Source organism: Astatotilapia calliptera, chromosome 2, assembly GCF_900246225.1.
Source record: "Astatotilapia calliptera chromosome 2, fAstCal1.2, whole genome shotgun sequence".
Taxonomy (NCBI): Eukaryota; Metazoa; Chordata; class Actinopteri; order Cichliformes; family Cichlidae; genus Astatotilapia; species Astatotilapia calliptera.
This window is the reverse complement of record NC_039303.1, coordinates 27,308,196-27,328,924: the sequence shown is the minus strand read 5'-3', so window position 1 is coordinate 27,328,924 and position 20,729 is coordinate 27,308,196. Positions and strand designations below refer to the sequence as shown.

General features: G+C 44.2%; 3 protein-coding genes across 6 annotated transcripts; all 3 read right to left on the bottom strand.

Annotated features, from left to right (window-relative positions):
- Positions 1–28: 28 nt before the first annotated feature.
- Positions 29–13,592, bottom strand: nsd1a (nuclear receptor binding SET domain protein 1a). Of its 3 annotated transcripts, XM_026191434.1 has the most exons (24): positions 13,326–13,592; positions 12,906–13,155; positions 11,475–12,340; positions 10,989–11,130; positions 10,670–10,842; positions 8,794–10,585; positions 8,583–8,698; positions 7,411–7,630; positions 7,203–7,306; positions 7,039–7,098; positions 6,745–6,939; positions 6,557–6,649; positions 6,324–6,447; positions 6,042–6,242; positions 4,478–4,657; positions 3,623–3,779; positions 3,325–3,530; positions 3,128–3,240; positions 2,766–3,035; positions 2,553–2,669; positions 2,300–2,441; positions 2,063–2,169; positions 1,751–1,955; positions 29–1,455 (listed from the first exon to the last, which is right to left on the bottom strand). In XM_026191434.1, the coding sequence occupies exons 3-24, from the start codon at positions 12,321–12,323 to the stop codon at positions 686–688; spliced, it is 6,336 nt and encodes a 2,111-aa protein (XP_026047219.1). In that variant the 5' UTR covers positions 12,324–12,340; positions 12,906–13,155; positions 13,326–13,592; the 3' UTR covers positions 29–685. The 3 variants fall into 3 exon arrangements, with proteins under 3 accessions (XP_026047219.1, XP_026047210.1, XP_026047229.1); XM_026191425.1 differs by lacking the exon at positions 13,326–13,592 and having other exon boundaries at positions 12,906–13,319; XM_026191444.1 differs by lacking the exon at positions 13,326–13,592 and having other exon boundaries at positions 7,411–7,627; positions 12,906–13,319.
- A 752-nt stretch (positions 13,593–14,344) lies between these two features.
- LOC113035771 (UPF0461 protein C5orf24 homolog) lies at positions 14,345–16,306 on the bottom strand. Of its 2 annotated transcripts, none has more exons than XM_026191470.1 (2): positions 16,054–16,306; positions 14,345–15,890 (listed from the first exon to the last, which is right to left on the bottom strand). In XM_026191470.1, exon 2 carries the CDS (start codon positions 15,807–15,809, stop codon positions 15,063–15,065), a length of 747 nt encoding a protein of 248 aa, XP_026047255.1. In that variant the 5' UTR covers positions 15,810–15,890; positions 16,054–16,306; the 3' UTR covers positions 14,345–15,062. The 2 variants fall into 2 exon arrangements, with proteins under 2 accessions (XP_026047255.1, XP_026047266.1); XM_026191481.1 differs by having other exon boundaries at positions 14,345–15,785; positions 16,054–16,304.
- Positions 16,307–16,621: 315 nt separating this feature from the next.
- On the bottom strand, positions 16,622–20,611 carry atp5po (ATP synthase peripheral stalk subunit OSCP). Its single transcript, XM_026191494.1, has 7 exons — positions 20,526–20,611; positions 20,202–20,252; positions 20,007–20,117; positions 19,572–19,701; positions 17,772–17,884; positions 17,511–17,597; positions 16,622–16,876 (listed from the first exon to the last, which is right to left on the bottom strand). The coding sequence occupies exons 1-7, from the start codon at positions 20,550–20,552 to the stop codon at positions 16,766–16,768; spliced, it is 630 nt and encodes a 209-aa protein (XP_026047279.1). The 5' UTR covers positions 20,553–20,611; the 3' UTR covers positions 16,622–16,765.
- Positions 20,612–20,729: the final 118 nt, after the last annotated feature.

Here is a 20,729-nt window from a genome sequence, read left to right as displayed (position 1 = left end):
ACTGGCAACATCTGTGATTCATGTTTAGGTTGTGAGAAGATGACGCTTTTGTCTTTTATTTCTCTGTGCCAAAGCTCCTGAGCTGTGAGCTACTTGTTGTCAAATAAAAGAAACTGGGGTAGTTTTTGTTGTGAGAAGATCATTTATAGCAAGAAGACTCCAGTGGGTTCATTTCTGCATTCGTCACAAGCACCAGGCAGGTACTCCCTCTGCCTAACTGTAACACGGACATGTGAGAACAATGTTTTGAGGACTCCTCTGATTGGAAAGACAAAGTTAAGACAGTAACAACAACATAAGATGCCCTTAAGATGACAGTTTGGTCAGGTGAAGCTTCCCACCTTTTTTCTTATAATCCAAACAGGTTTTTTTTTTTCTTAAAAAAAAAAAAAAAAAAGGCCAAAAAATGTAAACATTGTTAAGAGAGACAACAAGAGAACAAAACAGCACCAGACACATACATATCAACAGAAGTAGAAAGGGGCTGAGTGAAGCAGCCGTCGAAGCCTTAGCACCAGTACTCATCCCTGCTGTCAGTCCAGCGGTGTGCAGATGAGAAGGCAATGTTGTACCAAAGTGAAGGCAGTGTTGCATTCAAGTAGGTACCAAAATATGAAACTCTTTCAGGCCTTTCAATGTCTACTGAGTTTTGCTGCTGAGATATAAGGAAGGACAGAATGAACAGTCACTTGTCATCATCCTCCACTCTCCCCCAGTCCTCCGAGTCCTCGCCCTCCACCTCTCCGTCGTCTTCCTCCACATAATCACCCCAAGTGTCATACTCGTCCCCGCCCTCGTCCTCCTCCTCCTCATCATCCTCTGGCAGATTTCCTCCATACAGTGGCTCATCCTCCTCGTCCTCTACTATCTCCATCTCCTCCATATCGTTCTCTTCCTCATCGCCCTCTTCTTCGTCTTCTTCATCGTCGTCGTCCACACCGTCCACGTCCAACCCGCACACCTCCCCATCCTCCACCTCCCCGTCCTCTCTCTCTGCCTTGGAGGAGGCAGGAGTGGGGAGAGCTTTCTCGTCAGTTCTGCCCATGAGGTGGGACCTGCCGGAGGGGACGAAGCTTGAGGTAGCAGTCTTGGTGTTGATGTAGAGACGAGGAGGAGGCGCTTGCCTCGATGAAGTCGCTTGGCTGGCCGGGGCAGAGACGGGAGCGGAAGGAGCCACTCGTCTGGTGACTGGGACGAAAGAAGGGGCGACGGGCGCATCAACAGCCCCGGGCCTCATGGAGGTCGTGTTGGGCATGTATTCACGTATCTCCCCTGGCTCTAGCGGGTCGGGCCCACAGGGGTCGTGCTCGCTGCAGGACAACTTGCCGTCCAGCTTGGAGATGAAGAGCATGCCTTCTCTGTGCTCCTTACAGTACGAGTTGGGGCACATCTCACAGAATGAAGCCGCCTCCTTGCCACATACGTCACACTGGTGCCATGGACACTCCCATCGGCCTGCAGGCAAATCAAATGTGGAATGAATACAATAAACATGCGCAAATAGTACGATTTTTGACTCACAAATAGCTAACAAAAATATAATAATTAACATTTCTCTTCAAGTTCACGTTCATCAAAACTACATTTTATTTTTGCCTTTTTTGGAGAACCTTCACCTCAGAAACCACCCAGTCACCTCTGTTTGCTCCATGCATGCTTGAGGATATTCAAACCCCCTGAGAGCTTGATGTAAAAAACGATTGGCTACACACGGCTATCATATTGTGTGCTCTCCTTAAAGTCTACTTGCCTGCAGGCCTCTTGGCCAGGTTGAGGCAGTCAGCATGATAGACCTTTGGGCAGCCCGGCTTCTTACAGGAAACTATCTGACCCCCGTCACCACAGCTGAAGCACTCATCTTCCCTCTCCTTGGTCACCTCTTGCTTGGTCTTCTTCTTCATAGTACCCTTCCGTTTTCCTTCCTTAGGTTTCATTTTCTCAGCTGCTGGCTGGTTCTATACGAGGACGAGGAACAGGAAGGTCACAAGGCAGCTCTTCTTGTAAGTGCGGTCAGAGGATCATTTAACTGAAGGTAAAGTTGTGAATAAATATAAAGTTTTACCTTTGGCCGGACACCCAGGAAACCACTACAGTTGGGTGCTCCACATTTACAGGCGGTCTTCCCATTGCCACGACACTCCAGGTTGTAGTTGAAAGTCAGCTCCTCACCTAAAGTAGTTGTTGCATTAGATCGGATGTGTAATTAAAATAATCTGGATGATCTTGTTCAATACAACCCTCCCCTCCTAAAAATGTTAAAATAATTAAATAACCCCAAACAAAAAACAAACTATCAAACCTTTTGGGATGTCTTGTAAAGCAAACAGCCCCACTCTGGTGTCCCCATTCACAGTCCACTTCTGAGTCTCACAGTTTGGCTGGCAGCTGTGATTCATGAAGCGAGCCTGGTTGCCTTTGGGCCCCGCGTCAATGATGCGATCCTGGAGTGGAAAAAAAGCGCAAATCAGTGTGGACACGTCATCCAATCTGCACTGTTAATCAAGCGTGCCGCGTTCAGGCTGCATCTGTTGGTATTTGACTCAGATACTTACTTTGTCCAGTGTAAGCATGTAGAAGTTGCAGATGTCATTCTCCTGAGCGTGCCTGATCCTGGCGCGGCATTCTTCTTCATCTATCACCTCGCCCACGTATTCACTGATAAAAGCTCCCTGGGAGAGACAAAAAGAGACGGAGAAACCGAGGAATAAGTAAAATGTGGTTACAACTAAAGCGATCAATGCTGGCTTGATTCACTTCCGACCCACCTTCCTGATGTCCGAGAAGCCACGCAAACCCCAGCCGCAGGACAGAGTCCTGAAAATCTCCACAGGTGTGTACTGGCGCTTTGTGAAAGATTGATTTTGGCATCGGTCCCCTGCCGCGCACACCTGAGGGTGACACTCGTACATCAGCATACGGTTAATGCACTCAGAGTCGATGCCGCACGGGTTCTCGTCAAGCGCCTTGCAGTTACATCGTGGAACCTCCGAGAGGTCAGCGGTGATAATCTGCACCTTCCCAATCGGCCGGTTTACCTAAGAAACAGAGACAGGGGTGAGATTTTAACAGCACTCGTCAGTTAACTGCTCTGCCATTGGCTAGATGAGCACAGATGTACAAACGGTACCCTAATGTGTCTGTATGGAGGAGGCTTCTTGTCATTCTTTCTGTCCTCCTGAAGCTGCTTCAGCTCCTTTTCTGCCTGAAGCTCTTTGAACCGCTCGGCCGCTTCGTTCAGTGCTACAAAGAGACACACGATCTTTACTATTAAACATGCACCTTACACCAAGAATCAAGATGCACTCAGCAACCTTAAGCACGCACCCTTTTTGTACACTGCATCTGCACCCTTGCCCATTTTTTCTATATTGTGAGTATCGCCCTCCATGTAGGGAAACACTCTGGCCTGGTATGTCCACACGAAATCTTTGGAGCCAAAGAACTGCACAGGGAACTCTCCCACCTCATGTTTCATCCTTAAGATGTTATTTGGGACCTCTTTGGTCAGGCAAACTTCAGCAGGCCACCACCTGAAGAGACACAGCGGGTTTCAGAAATACAAATATGGCTCCAGTAGTTGTTAGCCAGAGCCTCTGTGTGATTGCCAGTGTTGTTAACCTACCTGTAACGCCCCCACTTGACCCACAGGATGTCCTTAATACGGGGCTTCTTTCCAGCTTTGCAGTCGTTGCAGAACCAGCTACCCTGTGGCATCTCCATATTCAAGCATTCCCGATGGAAAGCAGCAGGACAGGCTTCACAGCACAGCAGACTGCCCCCTAGAAACGCAACCCATGAGTGATTAGGGAGCTTTTTTATAACACGCCATAATATGGCCTGCAACAGTCCGTAGTTATGTTTTGAACAGTGATTACAAGGTCACACGGGCCTGCAAATTTTCTTCTAAGTTGGTAAGGGAGAACAGTCCATATCCAATGTAAGCATTTGTGAGGTAAAGCCAGCAAATAAACACCAAGCTGAATATTTATCATCAGCGGTAAGCTAATTCAGTAACTGACTTATTATAGTGCCACTACAAGTGACACTAATCAGTACAAATGTAGATACTCAGGACTAAATGAGGTGAGTCGGTGTATTTAAATGAGATCAGTGGCACTAATTTAAATCAGTGTCAGAAATAAGAGCATTAAACATTAACATGTGACTTCAGCAGTCAAACTGTGTGTTTTTATAGCTGCTGGGTTTCAGAGGCAGATTTGTGAGTAGAGACAAGAAACAGAAATACATTTATAGATCCATTTGCCAAGTGGGAGCATTTAAGTGGAAAATGGGAGAGAGCATAAAAATAATTTGGAGCGCATTATGTTGAATTTAATAATAAAGCCCGGCGCTGAACAACTGCCTTTCTTTGTGTGTGTTTTTTGTTTAACATTTGAACAGTGGAGGTCTGTTAAAAGCTCATGTTTTAATCCTGAACTCATTTTTACATATGCACACGCTACAAGACTGCGCTCACCTTCAGAGCAGACAAAGCACCAGCTAACGTTGATGTGCTCGTGGTTCTTGCAGCCTTTGCGAGGAGTGAAGTGGTTCGGACAGAGGAAGCTGTTGTTCGCCAGCACCAAGCTGCCCGCTGCCATGCAGTTGTCGTTGCCGTGATAGGCGACGGGACAGCGAACGCATCGAGCCAACCGACCTGAGAGGAAGTGAGAGGAAGCACGGCTTAATTCAGGCAAACAAAACAACACATACCATTTATGGAGCAATTTTAAAACACTTTCACTCCAAATGTTGTCCCTGGATTTGGAACATAAGACTCAGTCTTACAGGATTATTAAGAGAGATCGTAGTACAAAGCACATTGAAGGAGTCACGTCAGTCCACTGAATTAAAACTCTGCATTACATGCCAAAATCCTGCACAGTCAATATTTTATGAAGCCACTTTAAACTGCTAAAAAGCAAGGATTATGATGTACACTTGGTACTGTAGGTGAGGCTGTAAGTGTCAAAAAAATCTCAGTCTAAGTGCCTAATTTCACATGACACACGAGCAATGAATCACATACTCGAGTGTCAGCCTGTGCTTATGCAAAGACACCGAGTCATTCATAAGAAAAAGCTTAATCACAGAAACAAATCCTGATATCTCCAGGCATGAAATTCAAAGCCCTTAAATAATCCAGAGTTCAAAAGAGGCCATCAATATTCAAAGTAACAAGTGACATGCAAACAAAGACTGTGCATTTCCATTCATGAAGCCACCTTTTTATAGATGTTTACAATGACGCGCCTGTCTCGTCGAGTGTGCTCTTGACTCGGCTAGATGTTCTGAAAAGATGGTTTTTAACCGAGGAAAGAATTCTGCAATCATCCACTTCAGTCGTTCTCTTTAGTCCTCATGGTCCTTTTTTCTTGGTTGGGCAGTGCTCATAAGTGCATTCCTTCTTTTTAAGAATAAACCAAGGTGTTGTTGATGCGCTCACTGCTAAAGTTTCTGCTATTTCTGCTATGAATCCAAGACTTCCTTTACATGCATCAACACCTCTTTGGACTGGATGCAAATTTTTAATAATAAACCACGGTGAAAATGAAGGAATAACTATCAGCCAGCTGGAGATCTACTTTTAAGCACATTTTCGTGGGCTGTTTAAAAGCCACTTTAAGCTGCTCCCCTATTCACAAGGGTCTGGCCACAGCGGGTAGCTCCATGTGTGATTTGGCAAATTTGAACATCTGATGCTCTTCCTGAGCAACCACAAAATAGATTTTTGTCTCCTCCCGGGAAACAAATGACTGCAGTTACTAACCAGACTGATTCTAGTTGTTAAACCTTCCTAATTTCCTAATTAAAGGTAAAACACTACACTTTAAATAAATCTTTACTGCTCTATTTTTAATTCACTGTCCTGTTAAAAAACCTCACATGTCACCTGGTTCAAGTCTTGCAAAAAACGACCCTGGTTTCAGCAAAATCTTAAAACATACTAACATAGAAGCATCTTGTGGTGTATGGTAGGCCTAACTTGGATGAGGAGAAAGTAGATGGCTGGTTGGATCAAAGCCAGCAGTGGCGCTCACCTTTAGAGCTGCAGATGTTGAGGGGATTGGTAATGTGGCAGGACAGGCACACATGCAGGGGGCAGCGGAAGCCTTTGTTGTGAGGCTGGGTGGCCGAGTAGGCCATTATACAGTCCGTGTGGTAGAATTTCCCACACAGCGGGATTATGCAGCGCTTCACCCCATCTCCGGACTTCTTACACACGAAGCACGCGTGAACGCCTGAGAGGATCATTAACAACCAGAAGAATTAAACTCAGGTATGCCGTAGCGTGCATTTTTTGTGCTTTCAGGCGTACCCACCAGCGTTGCATTCTCGACAGAGGAATTTTCCCTTCGGAGGCGCCGACAGGCCAATGCACTGTAGGTGAAAAGCTCCGTAACAGTGGCCTTCACACACCAACAGGTCTCCCGTCCTCTCACACACCTGCTCAAACACACGGAGGAAGAGGCCCGACTAATGATTTACTGCTCCCAAATACAGGGAATGCGCCACAAATCAGAAAATCTAGACTTTCTGATAGACTCCCTCTCACCTGACAGACACTCTCCTTCAAGGATGCAGCTCCTATTTTGCCTTTTACATCCACCTGTGAGGACAGACTGTCATTCCAGCCGGCCGGCAGCACCTACGGAGGTAGTTGTTAGTCAAGTGCTGCTCGTAAATGAAATACCACAGGTGGACGACCAATAACTCAGCATCTTATCAGCACGACATACATACCTCGGCCTTGGGAGTTAGTGTTCCAGTGTTTTGTTTCTCCTCGGTGCTGCAGGCCTCCACCTCAGCCTCCTGCTTAGGGGTCTTGGATCCTTTGGGGCTTGGAGATCTGCTCTCTGGGGGCTTGGAGGCAGCAGAAGCAGCAGCAGGAGGAGAGGATGTGCTGAACATGGGCTTGTCGTTCTTCACAAATCCCAACTATCCAATATGATGAGATTTTTTTTATGATTAATTCTAGTATAATATTGTTTGGTGTTATACGAGAATCACAGAAACCACATCACGAGGTTTTAGTACCTGTCTTTTCTTCACCAACACCTTCACCTCTGACGTAATTGCACTGTGACGTTTTTGCTCCTGTAGAACAAAAAAATACTTTCAGTGCTACTACAGAGCGCTCACAGAAAAAGCTTTTGTCCCCATCACAAACGCTCCTAGCTACCTAATGTCATCTCAGTTACCTTCTTCTTTGCAGGAGCAGCAGGCACCTCTTCTATGCTACAGTCCAGCACCTTGTGCGACAGCTTTCTCGGCCTCTTTCTTTCTTGGATTAACAATTCCGTCTCTGGAGTAAAACGATTCAGTATTGCATATTTTAAAATAGCGTCTAAGAGACAGGAAAAATAGTTGATGTTGTAAATACACCGGTTACGCTGTTAGCTTATTTACCTGGTTCAGGAGGTAGATCAGTTTCCTCTGGGGTGTCTGGGTCAAAGGGGGGCTGTGTCGTGACTGAAGCTACCGAAGGTGCTGCAGGAGAAAGCTCGTCCTGAGACGGACTCTTTTCCAACTGTGCCGGAGCCTCGGCGGGCTCGTCTGATGGAGAGGCTGGGGTAACAGTCTCTGACGTGATGCTGAGGTCGTGGAGTGCTGCAATCCCTGAAGTCTGCTGAATGTACACATTGACAACAAAGCACTGCTGAAATCCATCACATAAGAGGTTTTAAACTAACCACGGGGCAATCGTTTCCGTGCACTGTGGCGGCAACATGTTCCAGCAACATGTAGCAGCCATAGCTGTTGTTTATCAAATTTGTTTCTACAATTATATCTTATTATCACTCAACCCAAAAAACCTTAAATGTCAAAACAATAGGCTGATGTATCAAGGCATAATCAGAATGATGTTATTGCCTGATTTGAAAGCAATTCACTTTATTTACTTTATTTAATTCTGGCAAAGTACAAAGAGATATGCTTTATGTCTACTGAGTGGGTAATTCTAGATGGGTCAACCGGATAAACAGAAATATCTGTCTTTTTAAAATGGGTGTGAATATACAGAAAAGCAAAAAGGCTACAGCTATACCTTATATTGTATTGTATGTGCACAATATATACAGGATGCACATTTCTTAAACATGCCTTTAAGGACAATATATGCTGTAAGCTAGAGGTTCTTAGGGACCGCTTCCAGGGAACAAAACTTTCCAAGGACCTCATAATCCTCACACCAATCCAGCTGGTTGGAGCTTAGCATCAGATGAGTATGTGAACGGGCTTAAATATTAACAGCTGGGAGTGATTTCATGACAGATTGTTTTCTATTGTCCCAGTGATAACGCGGGAGGGAGTTATGGACACAATCTGCTTGTTTTATTGGTGTAAATTGTTCCCATCTCTAAAGATTCACTTTTAAATGATACCGCACAAAATTCATGCTTTAAAGCATGAATTTTGCTTTAAAGCAGGCCCCTGTGGATATACTGCGTGGAGCCTTAGGGTGTCAACAAACTCAACACTAAAGACTGTACAGGTAGCACTTGCGTTGTATTTATAGCTTGAAAGAGGCTGCTTACTTCCATTTTTATTAAAAGGAAAATGAATCATACATTTCTTACCATTTGGGAAGATTCTGACAAGTGCTTCTTTGATCTCTTTTTTGGGGCAAATATTTGTTCGTACTCCTCGGTCGACTCCAACAGACGTTTGGTGGGTTTCCGGAGGCGTTTGTTCTCTAAATAAAAATAGGAGAATAATAAATTATGTATCATTTACTTACTGATTTTACCAGCTCTGGAGATGAAGCTCAAAAGGAGCGCTTTGTCTTACCGGCTGAGCTGCTTCCGTCGGACAAATGCGAGTCGCTCTCCGTGCACTTCTCAGCCCCCGGTTCAAGATCTGGTGATGCCATCATCTCATCAGACGCCTCACTCAGGAGTTCACCCTTCCTCTCGGCAGCCTCCTCAACCACCTGCCAGCGCTTCTTTGGAGCCAACATGGCTTCTGAGTTGTTATCGAGGTAGCTGGTGGAAGGATCGGCAGCAACAACAGGAACCGATCCAGAATCGGCCAAATCGGCATGGCCGCTAACAAACTCCCTGCCGTAAGCCATGTCGGCCAGGTCGGAGGAAAGGCCAGATATGCTAAGTTTAAGTTTGGCGGGTAATCTTTGTTTCCTACGTTGCTTTTCTGAGCTTCCAGGTGGAGTACGAACAGGAGAGTCTTCACAGTGGTTGGTGTCAGTTCCAGTGATGCCTTTAGTCCTAATCTTTGTCCTTTCCTCTGTCCTGTGGGGTATTGTGGATTTGCGTGACTTGCCATTTTCAAGTTTGACCCCATGAGTTAATCCCTCACAAGAACCATTGGGAGTGTCAACATCTGTGGAAGCAGGGATCACTAGGGGTTCCTCTTTGATTAGGGCAGGTGATGGAGGGATTGTCAGCGGTTTGCCTTCTTTTTCCCTGGTATCATGCAGGTCTTTCAGAAGCATCAGGAAAGTACTGAATTTATAATTGGAATCAGTACGAAATGCAGCAGTTTCAGAGTCACTGCTGTCCTCCTTTGCAAGAGATTTAAACTTTATTTCCTGGATATCTGGAAAGGAATCCATCGGTGACAGGGACAAGGACTGAGAAGTGGTTGTGATATCCCTGACAGTGCTTTCTGTCTTGATCTTAACAGGTTGCAAAGTGGACTCAGTCGTGACCACACACTTGGACTTAATCCATGAGCCATTACGAATTAGCTTCTTATCAAGCTTCCTTGCACGCCTTTTTGGAGAGCTGTGGTTTACAGACAGTGATACACTGCAGGAGGATTCCCGAGTAGGAGACATTTCAGTGTTCATGGAAGCATTAGTAGGTGTATTAGCAGGAGACTCATCAGCAGAGGCTTCTGCTGAGAAGTGGCTCGTGGCCACTGCATCTTTGAAATCGGTCTCTTCCTCCGCCTGCAGAGCCCTCGTCATCAGGCCACTGCTGGCAGGAAGATCCACCGAGGTCTTTTCACTTTCAACACAGCTGTCCAACCTCTGGCCAGAATTTGTGTTTTTTGATGTCCTTTTGTTTTTTAAGCTGCTAAATGAGTCTGCACCCCGGCTCACTTTTTCTGTACTCTTTTTAGCCTTTGTTGAACTTTTTTCTCTTTGGACCTCTATACTGTGTACTGGAGACAGCGCTGTGCGTTTCGGTCGATGCAGCATCGGAACTGAATCCAGGTCAGCATAAGGCGAGTCCTTCGGCTCTTCTTTCAGTGCACGCGGTGCTGTGTGAAGCTGGCCTGTGGAGGATTCCTTTGATCCACTAACTATATGACCAAATATGTCTGACAGACACTTCTTTTTCTTCTTCTGAGCTTTATTGTTATTGCCTTGATTTGTAGAGTTTTTGATGAGATGGTGCTCGTTTCCATTGGAGGCTGTAGAAGATGCTGGAGGTTCACTGGAGTCCACAGAGACAGACGGGCTCTTGTGTCCCTTCTCATTAGGGAGCGGGCTGGGTATACGTTCATCTCCTTTGACCGACACTGACAGCACAGTTTCACTTTTCCTTTGCCGACCCGGGAGCAGATACTCAGCTTCTGCTACACTGACTTTCCACGCAGTCAGCAAACTTTTGGGTATCTGCAGAGAAGTAATATAGTTACTGAAATATTGTTCACAGTGAGCAAACAAAAGATTTTCAAAGATTCACTTCACAAATTATACCGTATACTTGTAGTCTTTCTCCTTCTGCTTCCCTCGCCGCCTGAGAACAGGAAGGTCTTCAAACTGATGGCCTCCTTCAAAAGGTAGAATAACGTTCCCTGGGACCCAGGAAGACTCTATAATCTCGCCAATCGTTTCCAAGAAATACATCCGGCAAGGACGAGGACTGGGAACTGGATCAAAATGTTTTTTTAAAAAGAAGAAAGAGCAGTGTGAACTTTGACATACACTACAATGCCGTCAACAAACTATCAACAAAACAGTCAAGTTGTATGAAACGGATTTCTGTCAAATAATCAGTATTTACATCAAATCTCACCTTTCATCTTAGTGTGAATCCCCTGGTCCAGGTCGCTTGTGACCTGACAGGGCCACCACGGCCGTCTGTTAAATTTTGCCCACACCAAATCCCCTTCCAAGTATTTCACTGCAGGAAGAGGCCTTTTCTTTGGGCTGTTGGACTAATCATTACAAGAACAACACAATAATAAGTGATACAGAAAAAAAATAATGCTGCATGTATCAAATCAAAATTCTTGTCACGTATAATGACAATAATAGATGATATCCGCTTTTGAATTCTAATGGTGATGACAAAACATCACATTGATTGCTTTGCTGGCCTCAGATTTGAACTGTTTTCTACTCTTTTGGGTCAAATTTTAAAGCTTGGAAGATGGCGTACGTGCATATTGGTGGCTCAGGGTAGTTAAGCTATGCTTGATTATAACATAGCCACATAAACTTGTGTGGATTTGGTTGTACAGAAGTTGCAAAGTTTGTATCTCAAGAGTTTTATACTCACATTAGAGTTGGTGCCACCTGGTGAGATAAGTCCTGGGTCAACAGGGGAGAGAAGTTCACCATCACTGTCAGATTCCTCACCCAAACTCCACCCATCTCTCATGGAGATGTCTGGCAGCGCGCTGGGGCTTAGTGTAGGGTTGAGCTCAGATATAGTTTTGGACATTAGATTAAAGACTGTAGGTTTGTATGTTCTTTTATCCACCCCTGAGTCGCATGTGGTCTTACACTCTGTAACAGTTCGATCCTGACTCGGCTGTGGGGAGTGGCCAAAAGGCGCGAGTTCCTCGCCGCTGTCCCCCTCCTCATCGTCCCCCTTTACATCGCTGCTGTCAAATAGTGTGGACTCAAAATGCAGGCATCCGTTTGGAATGGGGGAACAGCGCTCGAAGCTGTCAGGACTGTGTAGGAAGAAACCATTTCTGCTCATGTCCGGCAGAGTCCCAACAGGCTCCATGTCATTGTTGCCTGGAGAAGGAGGCAACTGGACAGTTGGCGCCTCAAACTCATCATCGTCGTCGTCGCTAATTGGGCTTGCACAGAGCAAGTTGTTCCGAGGATGAAGGTCCCTTTCTGGGTCAGGTTTGTTGATCGCAGTGTTCAGGTCGTAGGGCCTCCTCAAAGAACTGTAGCTTTTAGATCGGTTAGTCTGATTGTACCCTAGTAAAGCGGGTTGTTTGAGGCTGGAGGATGGCAGCTGCACAGTTGATGACTGGTCTGATCCTCGCTTCACAATGCCACATTGGTTTCCATAGGAAGTGCTCACAGGGCCATTGTGGGGCCTCAGCTCTGGCGGGCCTGAGCCAAACACTGAGCCTACCCTAAGACCCGGTCTGTATGACTGCTTCATGTTGTCATGCCTACATCCTGTCAAATGAAACACAGGCAGGGTTAGACAAGGTAAACGTGCCATAGAAGTTTCTCTCTAAATACACTCCTGTGTGCTTATAGAGATGTGTAAACAAAGTGGCTTGTACAGTGATAAATATCAGAAGCATATCCATGAAGGTCCAGCCATGGCCAGTGCGCGCGTACACACACATACACAGGCACCCACACACACACACACACGCCGATAAGCCGACATTGCATGGCCTCCATTCTAGAGGCCAGTCGTACGGCACAAGACAAAACACAGAAAACAACCGTGCTCACACACTTCATTCACAAACTATTAGAAAATAACAGCGCTTTGTCTGCTAAATGTGGGTCACCCCGGCGATCGCTGACTTGTACAGTCAATGGAGGAGCGCTGAAGCTGTAGTAGAGGAGGTGACACTGAGCCATCACAGAAACAGTCAGTGGCTCACACAAACAAGCTACAGCCGCACACCGACATAGGAAGCTACTATTAACTCACGAAAAAAAGGTCTGATCGGCACTACAAGTTCACCGCACTATCAACACGTGGAAAAAAAGGCGAAAAACCCACCGTTTGGAGGTCGGTCATCGCGAAGCCAGCAGCTGCTCTTTGATAATGTGGCACCAGGCGAGTGTTTCTCTCGGTTTGTGAAAGCAGATCTCCACAATCCCAGCTGCAGCAGCACTAGTAGTAGGCCAAGGCACGGCTCTCATTCTCGCTTCATCAGCGTCGGCCCTCTTAAAAAAATGTCACCTTAAATAAAAAATAACAGCCGACTGCTCCATTACGCCGCAACGTCTTCAGTGAGCCACAACCGGTCCTGTAACAGCCACAGCAGTTTATTTACTACATGGTTATTATTATTATTTTTTGCCTGCTTGTCGATGTGCCCCTGGTTATGTTAAAACAAGCCCAGGCTGTGTGTTGGTGAGCAGTAACCAATCCGCAATGCTACCCAACCCCCCGTCTGTAGAGGGCCGTGACACTCACCCTCCGCGTGCACGCGTGCACACACTGGCGAGCACGGACGCACGACAAACACGCACGCTCGCACGCGTGCACACCCAGGTGAAGTTTGAAGTAGTTATTGGTATGTAGTAATCGTAAATGAAGGCAACGGATTTCTAAGTAGTTTGTCCCGTTTCTGCTGTAACCCCCCTCCACCTTCAGTCCTATTGTTTAACTTTCCTAGTTGATGCAGGCCTGTGTGCGGGTGTGTGTGCCTGTGTGTGTGTAGGAGGAGAAAGATCGACCATATAGGAAAGAAGGAAAAAAAAGACTGCACACCGATAATAACCACACGGCCTTTCCGGTCAAATCACACTCTCCGCGCGCCATGTTGGCTCTCCACGGAGCGCTGACATGAGGAAACAGGCCGCCAGGCGCTCAGGAAAGCACGATCGAGAGTTGAGGCATTGAGCATATGAACGGGTTTCTTTCTTTTGGTTTCCTGTGATTAAAAAAAATCTGTCGGCGTCCGTTTTCAGCCCGCCGGCACGTAACTTTGATGGTTTGTTGCGTGTCTTGTTGCTCTAACTGAAGCAGATCCACAAACGCGCAAACTGAAACAGAGAAGCACAAAAGGCTCGCTGCAGTGGGCCAGTCCTCAGATCAAAGAGCGTGCAGTTACATGCCGACTTGTCAGCAGAGCAGCTACCCTCTGCCGGCTTTTAAAATGTTTAATATCATACACTGTGGTATGTTTATGTCTCCAAAGGCGGTGCACTTCTATATTTTGGTGAATTATCATGTACAGAACACAAAGATTGAAGACGCAGCTCACATCATGGCGGCTTCACCCAAAAAAACATGACCTATAGTTTTTTTAACCTCTTCTTCTGTCACGTACCTGGTAAAAACACGCCCAAAAAGTAAGATCATAAACGTCGGTACGCCCTAAATTAGTCTAACAAGGTGTAAATAAAGGTATTATGATAAAGTGAGTGTCATGTCACAGGACTCAAGCCCCCTTGTGTCCAGAGCAAGAATTACAAGTGACAGGAAACTGTGAAAAAGACGATTTCTTTCTTTTATTTTGGTTTCACATACAGGAAATCATTATTATTATTATTACATATTCCACAAAGCATTAGTCGTTTCCCCCTCTACTGATCAGTCTAACATACATGCACAAGTGGGAGTGCTTATCGAGTGACTGTGGATATGGAAACAGGCTGTTACAATACATGATGCAAACTATATTTACAAAGTGCAGAAACAAAGGGGGTATTATGCTTTAAGCTTTACCAGTTTGAGTCAATAAAAACGTACCGCAGGGCTCCTGCTTTCCTGAATTGTATCACAAAATAAACCACATAATAGACAAGCGGACAAAACACAAAGGACGACTACATGGTTACATATTTATGCTCGGGAAAGATTTGGTTTCATTAAATTTTTTTTGTTCTAAAATGTATATGCATGTAGAAAATGTCACACAAACAAACATATTCATGTCTTAGAACAGAGTAAGAGAACATGTCACAATTCAGAGGAATACATCAGGGTTACTGAGGTCTGAACCACTAACTATACTGACTGGTGTCATTTCATGTGCATGCACCTCTGCCACACTGGAGCAACATATTTGTGATTCAGCTGTTTATTAGGAAAGGATGATGAGAATGCCAATCACTGTACAATGAAAACTTAGAACCACAGTAAATGATAAAACAACTTTTTCTCCCAGCATACATGAAATGCCACAATTCCTTCTAGTCCTCTTCTTCATGCAACCAAATGTTTTTCAAACACTGGGGAAGCAGCTGCAGAATTTATCTCTGTGGTTTCATCCACTTTATTGCTACCGTGCTCACAAAGTTCTCTTTTCTCCATCATGGTGTATGGAAAAGATGAAACATCACAGCTAGTGAAGTCCAGCTTCTTGGGAGCACTGCAGTTGCTAAAGTCCAGCTTGCTGGTGCCGTCACATCCGAATTCTAGCTTCTTGAGGCGAGTGAGGCTCTTGATGCTGCCAGGCGGTCTCCCAGGGCTCACCTTATATCCTGCAGCTTTGGTGGTTCCAAGGGGCCTACCTGGGCTTGTCTTGAAACCGGCTGCTCTAGTTGTCCCAAGTGGACGTCCAGTACTTGTACGGTACCCAGCTAACTTTGTGGTCCCCGATGGCCTCCCTCTCCGCCCTGACTTCGCTGTGCCCTTCTTTCTCTTAGAGCCCTCAGGCCCTAGAGCTTCACCGGCTCTGATTCTCACAGCCTGTGGCTGGAAGTCATTCTGGGTGTCTTGTAACTGGCACGCCATGGCTTTGTGCATGCCCTGTGGCAAAGGGGCAAGGCCGGCGAGGGACAGCTGCAAACCAGGGTTTGTCGGAGAGGGGTAGAATTTGTTGGACTGTGTACTACATAAATCAAAGTGGCTGCCTGGATGACAGTCCTCTGTTAGTGCACTCATGCAATAGTCACTGCTGCTGGTGGTCACTTGGTGCATCATTTTCTGTTGGGGTACATAGAAATACATGAGCTAGAAAAGCCACGTGTTTTACTGACAATCCAGTTTTTAGTAGCTGACTTCTAGTGGCTCAAACAGGCCTTTTTAGCACTGCAACACAAAACAAACAAAGATAAGTGATGTCCGAAATAAACATGTTCAAACAGAGTCATAGTTTGCAAAAATGCACGGCATGCATAACAATAAATTTAAATGATTACTGGATTACTAGATCGCCGAACTACTCAAAGAGCGAAAGATGAACAGTTCGTACCTCATTTGTTGGTGAACGTTGGAGTGGAAAGGGTTAATTTCGACTCGTCTACGCTTCCTCTCCCTGATGGCCACAACATCTTTGTGAAGGCACTGCACAAACTACGCCCTGGCGTCTGCGAGTGTTGTCTCGAAGCGGGTCTGCTGCATATTTCAACGCTCAGTTAATCCTCTACGCAGAGGTTTGGATGAGAGTGGCAGCCATTTTCACCCAGAAAAAAAAAGAAAAGGAAAAAAAAAAATTTAACCAGCAGACAACAACTGCGCATGCGCAATAAAAGCGTTTAAGAAACGTAGGGACTGATCCGTGTGACGTAATGGGTTTCTGTAGAATCGGAAAAGTATCAAAAATGTATCTAGTAGTGAAGCATGGAACTGTGGTAGCCATGGAACCATAATTGTATCAACAGCACAGCGGTAACTATGTAACTGACACACTGTCTTGAACCAACTGTACATTTATTAAGATGTAGTAATGACAATGTATCAACTAATCTGGCCATGAGATCACTGGTCAGTATAATGGAAGCTGTGTATATGTGCTTTACAAAGACAACAAACATCAGCGATCAATTTTTTTTAGTTTTTATTAACATTTTAAGCACAAACACTGGATTTATAGGGCAACAACAGTGCTGGAACAGGTCAAAATCTACAATTTTCAAAGTTTCCCCTTCGCCAATGGTCGTCTTTGCAAAATTAAGTCCACAGGACTAAGTTTCCTTGATGAGCTTGGTCAGCTTCTGGATCTTTGATCTGGTGGACATGTCCACATACTTGTCTCCAATGCTGACGATCATGCCCCCCAGGATGGAAGGATCCGACTGTGAAGAGACAGGTCGATTGTTAGCCAACACATATGAACACGAGACTTCCCCTTACAAGACAATGATTTCTTGTTTCACAAGTTTCCATTTTTTAGATTTTTTTTTTTTTTTTTTTTGGGGGGGGGGGGGGGGGGGGGGGGAAGAGAGATTAAAATAGTGGATTGAGCCGCGTTTAAAATCTCTTTGATATACAATTAAAGGCTTTTGCAGAGGACACAATGGACATTGGTTTTTAAATCTATGAACATTTTAACTTGTCAACATCTCAGAGCCTTGCGGGGAAAAAAAGATGTCAGATGCTTTTCCATTTCCTGGAATTCACTATTTAAATGTTCATCTTACAGCCAATCATAATACAAACTCCTCTAGTTGATTATGTACATTTTTAAATTCATATTTCTTTAATGCAAGTTTCCAGAAAATATTTGCTTCACTATGTAAATTATACAAATTGTTACATTTGTGCGCTTAAACATTATCTCACCAGTCTGAGATAAGACATGTTATGCAAGAAAATTAACTCCACATCTTAGAATTGACTAATGCACAAAAACAGTTTTCCCCTGAAGATAAAAATTCATCAGCAAGATGGTTATGTACAGATTTCTGGGACTGTGCATTAGAGTTGTACCTTTGTTTCCAGCTTGATAGTCTCACCCTTCTGAAGAAAGCCTTTAAGAGCTACTTTCAGCTCGGAGAGATTAGCTTCATCCAAAGGCTGCAATGGATAAACATTCATTATGAAGGTACAATATGTCTAAATCAATAATACTGCAATTGATAAAATAAATGATATATACAGCAGCAAATATTGCTTAAGTGATGTGACCTGTTTTCAGTATCTGAAAAAAATAATGTATGAACATATCTTGCATATACACCCATTTCATACCTGCGCAGTAGTGACGGAGCAGATCACCTCTCCACGGTGTGCACTCATCATCTTGCTGAAAGCGTTAATAACATCCCCAGTTAAAGTAAGACGACCATTGTCAGCCAAAACATCTAAAGAGGGAGAAAAAAAAAAAGACAATACATGTTTGAGCAAGATTCTCCACTTTTCTATCTGCTCAGAGCAAAGTGTAGCTTTTGTATTACATCAGTTTAAAGTAAACAGTGTGGGATTTTGCCAAGTTCTTCCTAGTAACACTCATTTACCCTTAATCAAATCAAAGTTTACATCTATAGCACATCAACACAACTCAGGCTACGTCCACACTAGCCCGGATAGATATGAAAACGGCGTTTTCGTCTATAAACGCTCCGCAGCCACACTAGCGTCTTCAGTCGTTTTCACAGAGTTGTGTGTCCACGTTGAAACGGCCAAAAACGCTTACGTTCCAGTCCTGCGCATGCGCAAAAGCAAGTGAGGATTAAAGAATTTGAAGAAAAGCTATCTGGAGCATGTACAAACTGATATTAATGTTTTTTAGGGCTGTCAAAATTGAGAGTGTTAAGGTTCAAGAGCAATCAAAACAACTGCTGTATAATGCCCTCCGCTATCTTTGTTTAATTGGTCACATGACTGCATCACATGACTAAAATGCATCATCGTTTTAGAAAGTCTGCGTTTTCGAATGTCCACACTGCGACGGGACAGCTCCGTTTTGAAATGTATGTGTTTTCCCTTGGGAAAGCGCCGTCCCAGTGTGGACGGGAGGCCAAAACAGAGAAAAAGCATTTTCAAATGAAAACGCATTAGTGTGGACGTAGCCTCAATTGAATAAGTGCTGTACAGGCTATGCAACATAGACATAATAGTCACAAAATCAACAACAAACATACACCAAAATACACAATACAACCATAAACCTTGATTAAAGAGGAAAAAAAAATAATCAAACTGTGATATAAGTAAATAGGAATACAGAATAAAATTTGCACAATAAAAACCTGGGAAAACCTGCTCAACTTAGACTGTAAACCAGTGAGAATAACCAGTTTCTTTTTCATCAGCGTTTTAAAATGATGGAGCGTCTGGGCAGCTCTTATGTGAAAAGGTAGACTGTTTCACAGATTAGGAGCTGCACCTGAAAAGGTTCTGTTGCCTCTTCTCTTTTAAGCCTGGATCTAGGAATGTTCAAGAGCAGCTGGTCCGTAGACCCCATAAAACACAGCTTGTGAATGTGGTCCAAACCTTATGGCTGTTGTGTCAAAGTATTTTCATATACATGTTATTTTCTTATAATCAACATACTTCTAGCTGCTCTGTTTTTTCTCCAAGGGGGTTGCAACAGCAGATCTGTAATATGCAACTTAATTAACGTACGAATGAGGATTGTAGTAAGGAAGCATTGTTAGAGTGTCGAAAAGAGCTATGCAAAGAAAACACCCTTTAGGTTTCAGACCGATACTAAGCTTAACAAGATGGCTTTCTTTATGTTTTGATCAGAAAGAGGTTCCTAAACAATATTCAAACCAAATATGCCCAATTGGGCATTAAGAATAACGAACCATGTGAAATCTCAAGGACCTGCATGTATAAGTGCTGCAACCATCACACGACTACGTGCAACAACATGTTCCTTACTTTGCGACCTTGGTAACATCATATCTGGAACATGCTAGTGGACTGTTGTCTTTGAAAATGTAACAAAACTAGGTTCAAATGTATTGCATGTGTACACGCCACAAACACACACGATTAATGACACAGGGGTCCCAGCAGTAACACGGGTCTGTGATCACTCACTGATGAGGTTGACAGTGATGGGTGAAACCTTGGCCTTTGCAAGGGCATCGTTGAAGGTCTTCTGCTTGAGGCTGCGCTTCACATGAGGATTCATTACAACACTGTTCATTTTAGGGTCCTTGATCAGGGCCTGAAAAATAATGTGGCAGACAACAGCAAAAAAAAAAAAAAAAAAAAAAAAAAAAAAGTAAGTAAGTATTAGACAAAAGGTAGATGGTACCGAAACTGCTTGGATTATCAATATTTAATAATCAGGTCACTAATCTCATTATTAATTAAAAACCAAACAAACAATATATTTAAACATCCTGCGATGCTATTTAAATATATCACAGTAATATGCACATAACCCTGTGATCAAATATTAAGTAAAGCATCATTTTCATCATTCAGTGTCAGCAACATTAAAAATAGTTTCCTTTTTTGTTGACTTACAGACACTTTTCCCAGCTCCTGCTCCACTTGGTCCAGTTTGTTCTGCTTACTGGCAGCTGAGAACAGAGCAGTGGCATAACGGCCCTCCACTCCATACACCTGGATGGGAGGCTACAAGGACATTTACAGGGATAAGCTACCTTAACACCCTGTCACAAATTACTGAAGAAGGTTATTGCACTGCACGTCACTCACCTTAACCAGTTTGGCTGCAGGTCTGATCACAGACGTGCTGAACTGGCGTGCCTGCAAAATAATATTTGTATGAAAATTAAAGCCTGAGCTGGTGAATTATTAGCCCGCTTTGCACCGTTTACGTTTAACTCAGTTAGCTGGTTGGCTAACACGTTAGCAGTCATTCAAGTGAAATGCCTCGTGTGAATTCTTTTTGAAAGTTCAGCGCTCATTTCTGCTCAGCATAATTAATAAAACTCACCAAACAAGTTTTGGAAGATATGAAAACAAAAATGAGCCCTATTATAAAGGTTAAAATTTAAAAGAGATAACTGAATGTCATACCTGCTGTCCTAGCATGAATGCTGCCATTTTCTCCTACAGCTGTCCAGAGTAGAACGACCGACTGCGCATGTGTGCTTTAGAGGAAGGCGTCTTGCTGTGGGTAATGTAGTTCTTCCGGTGCAGTTCATCGTGAATAAGAGTCCCCAAAACAAGAAGCTGTTACGGAATTAAACAAGTTTGTTTTGTTTGTTTATATTATGTGTA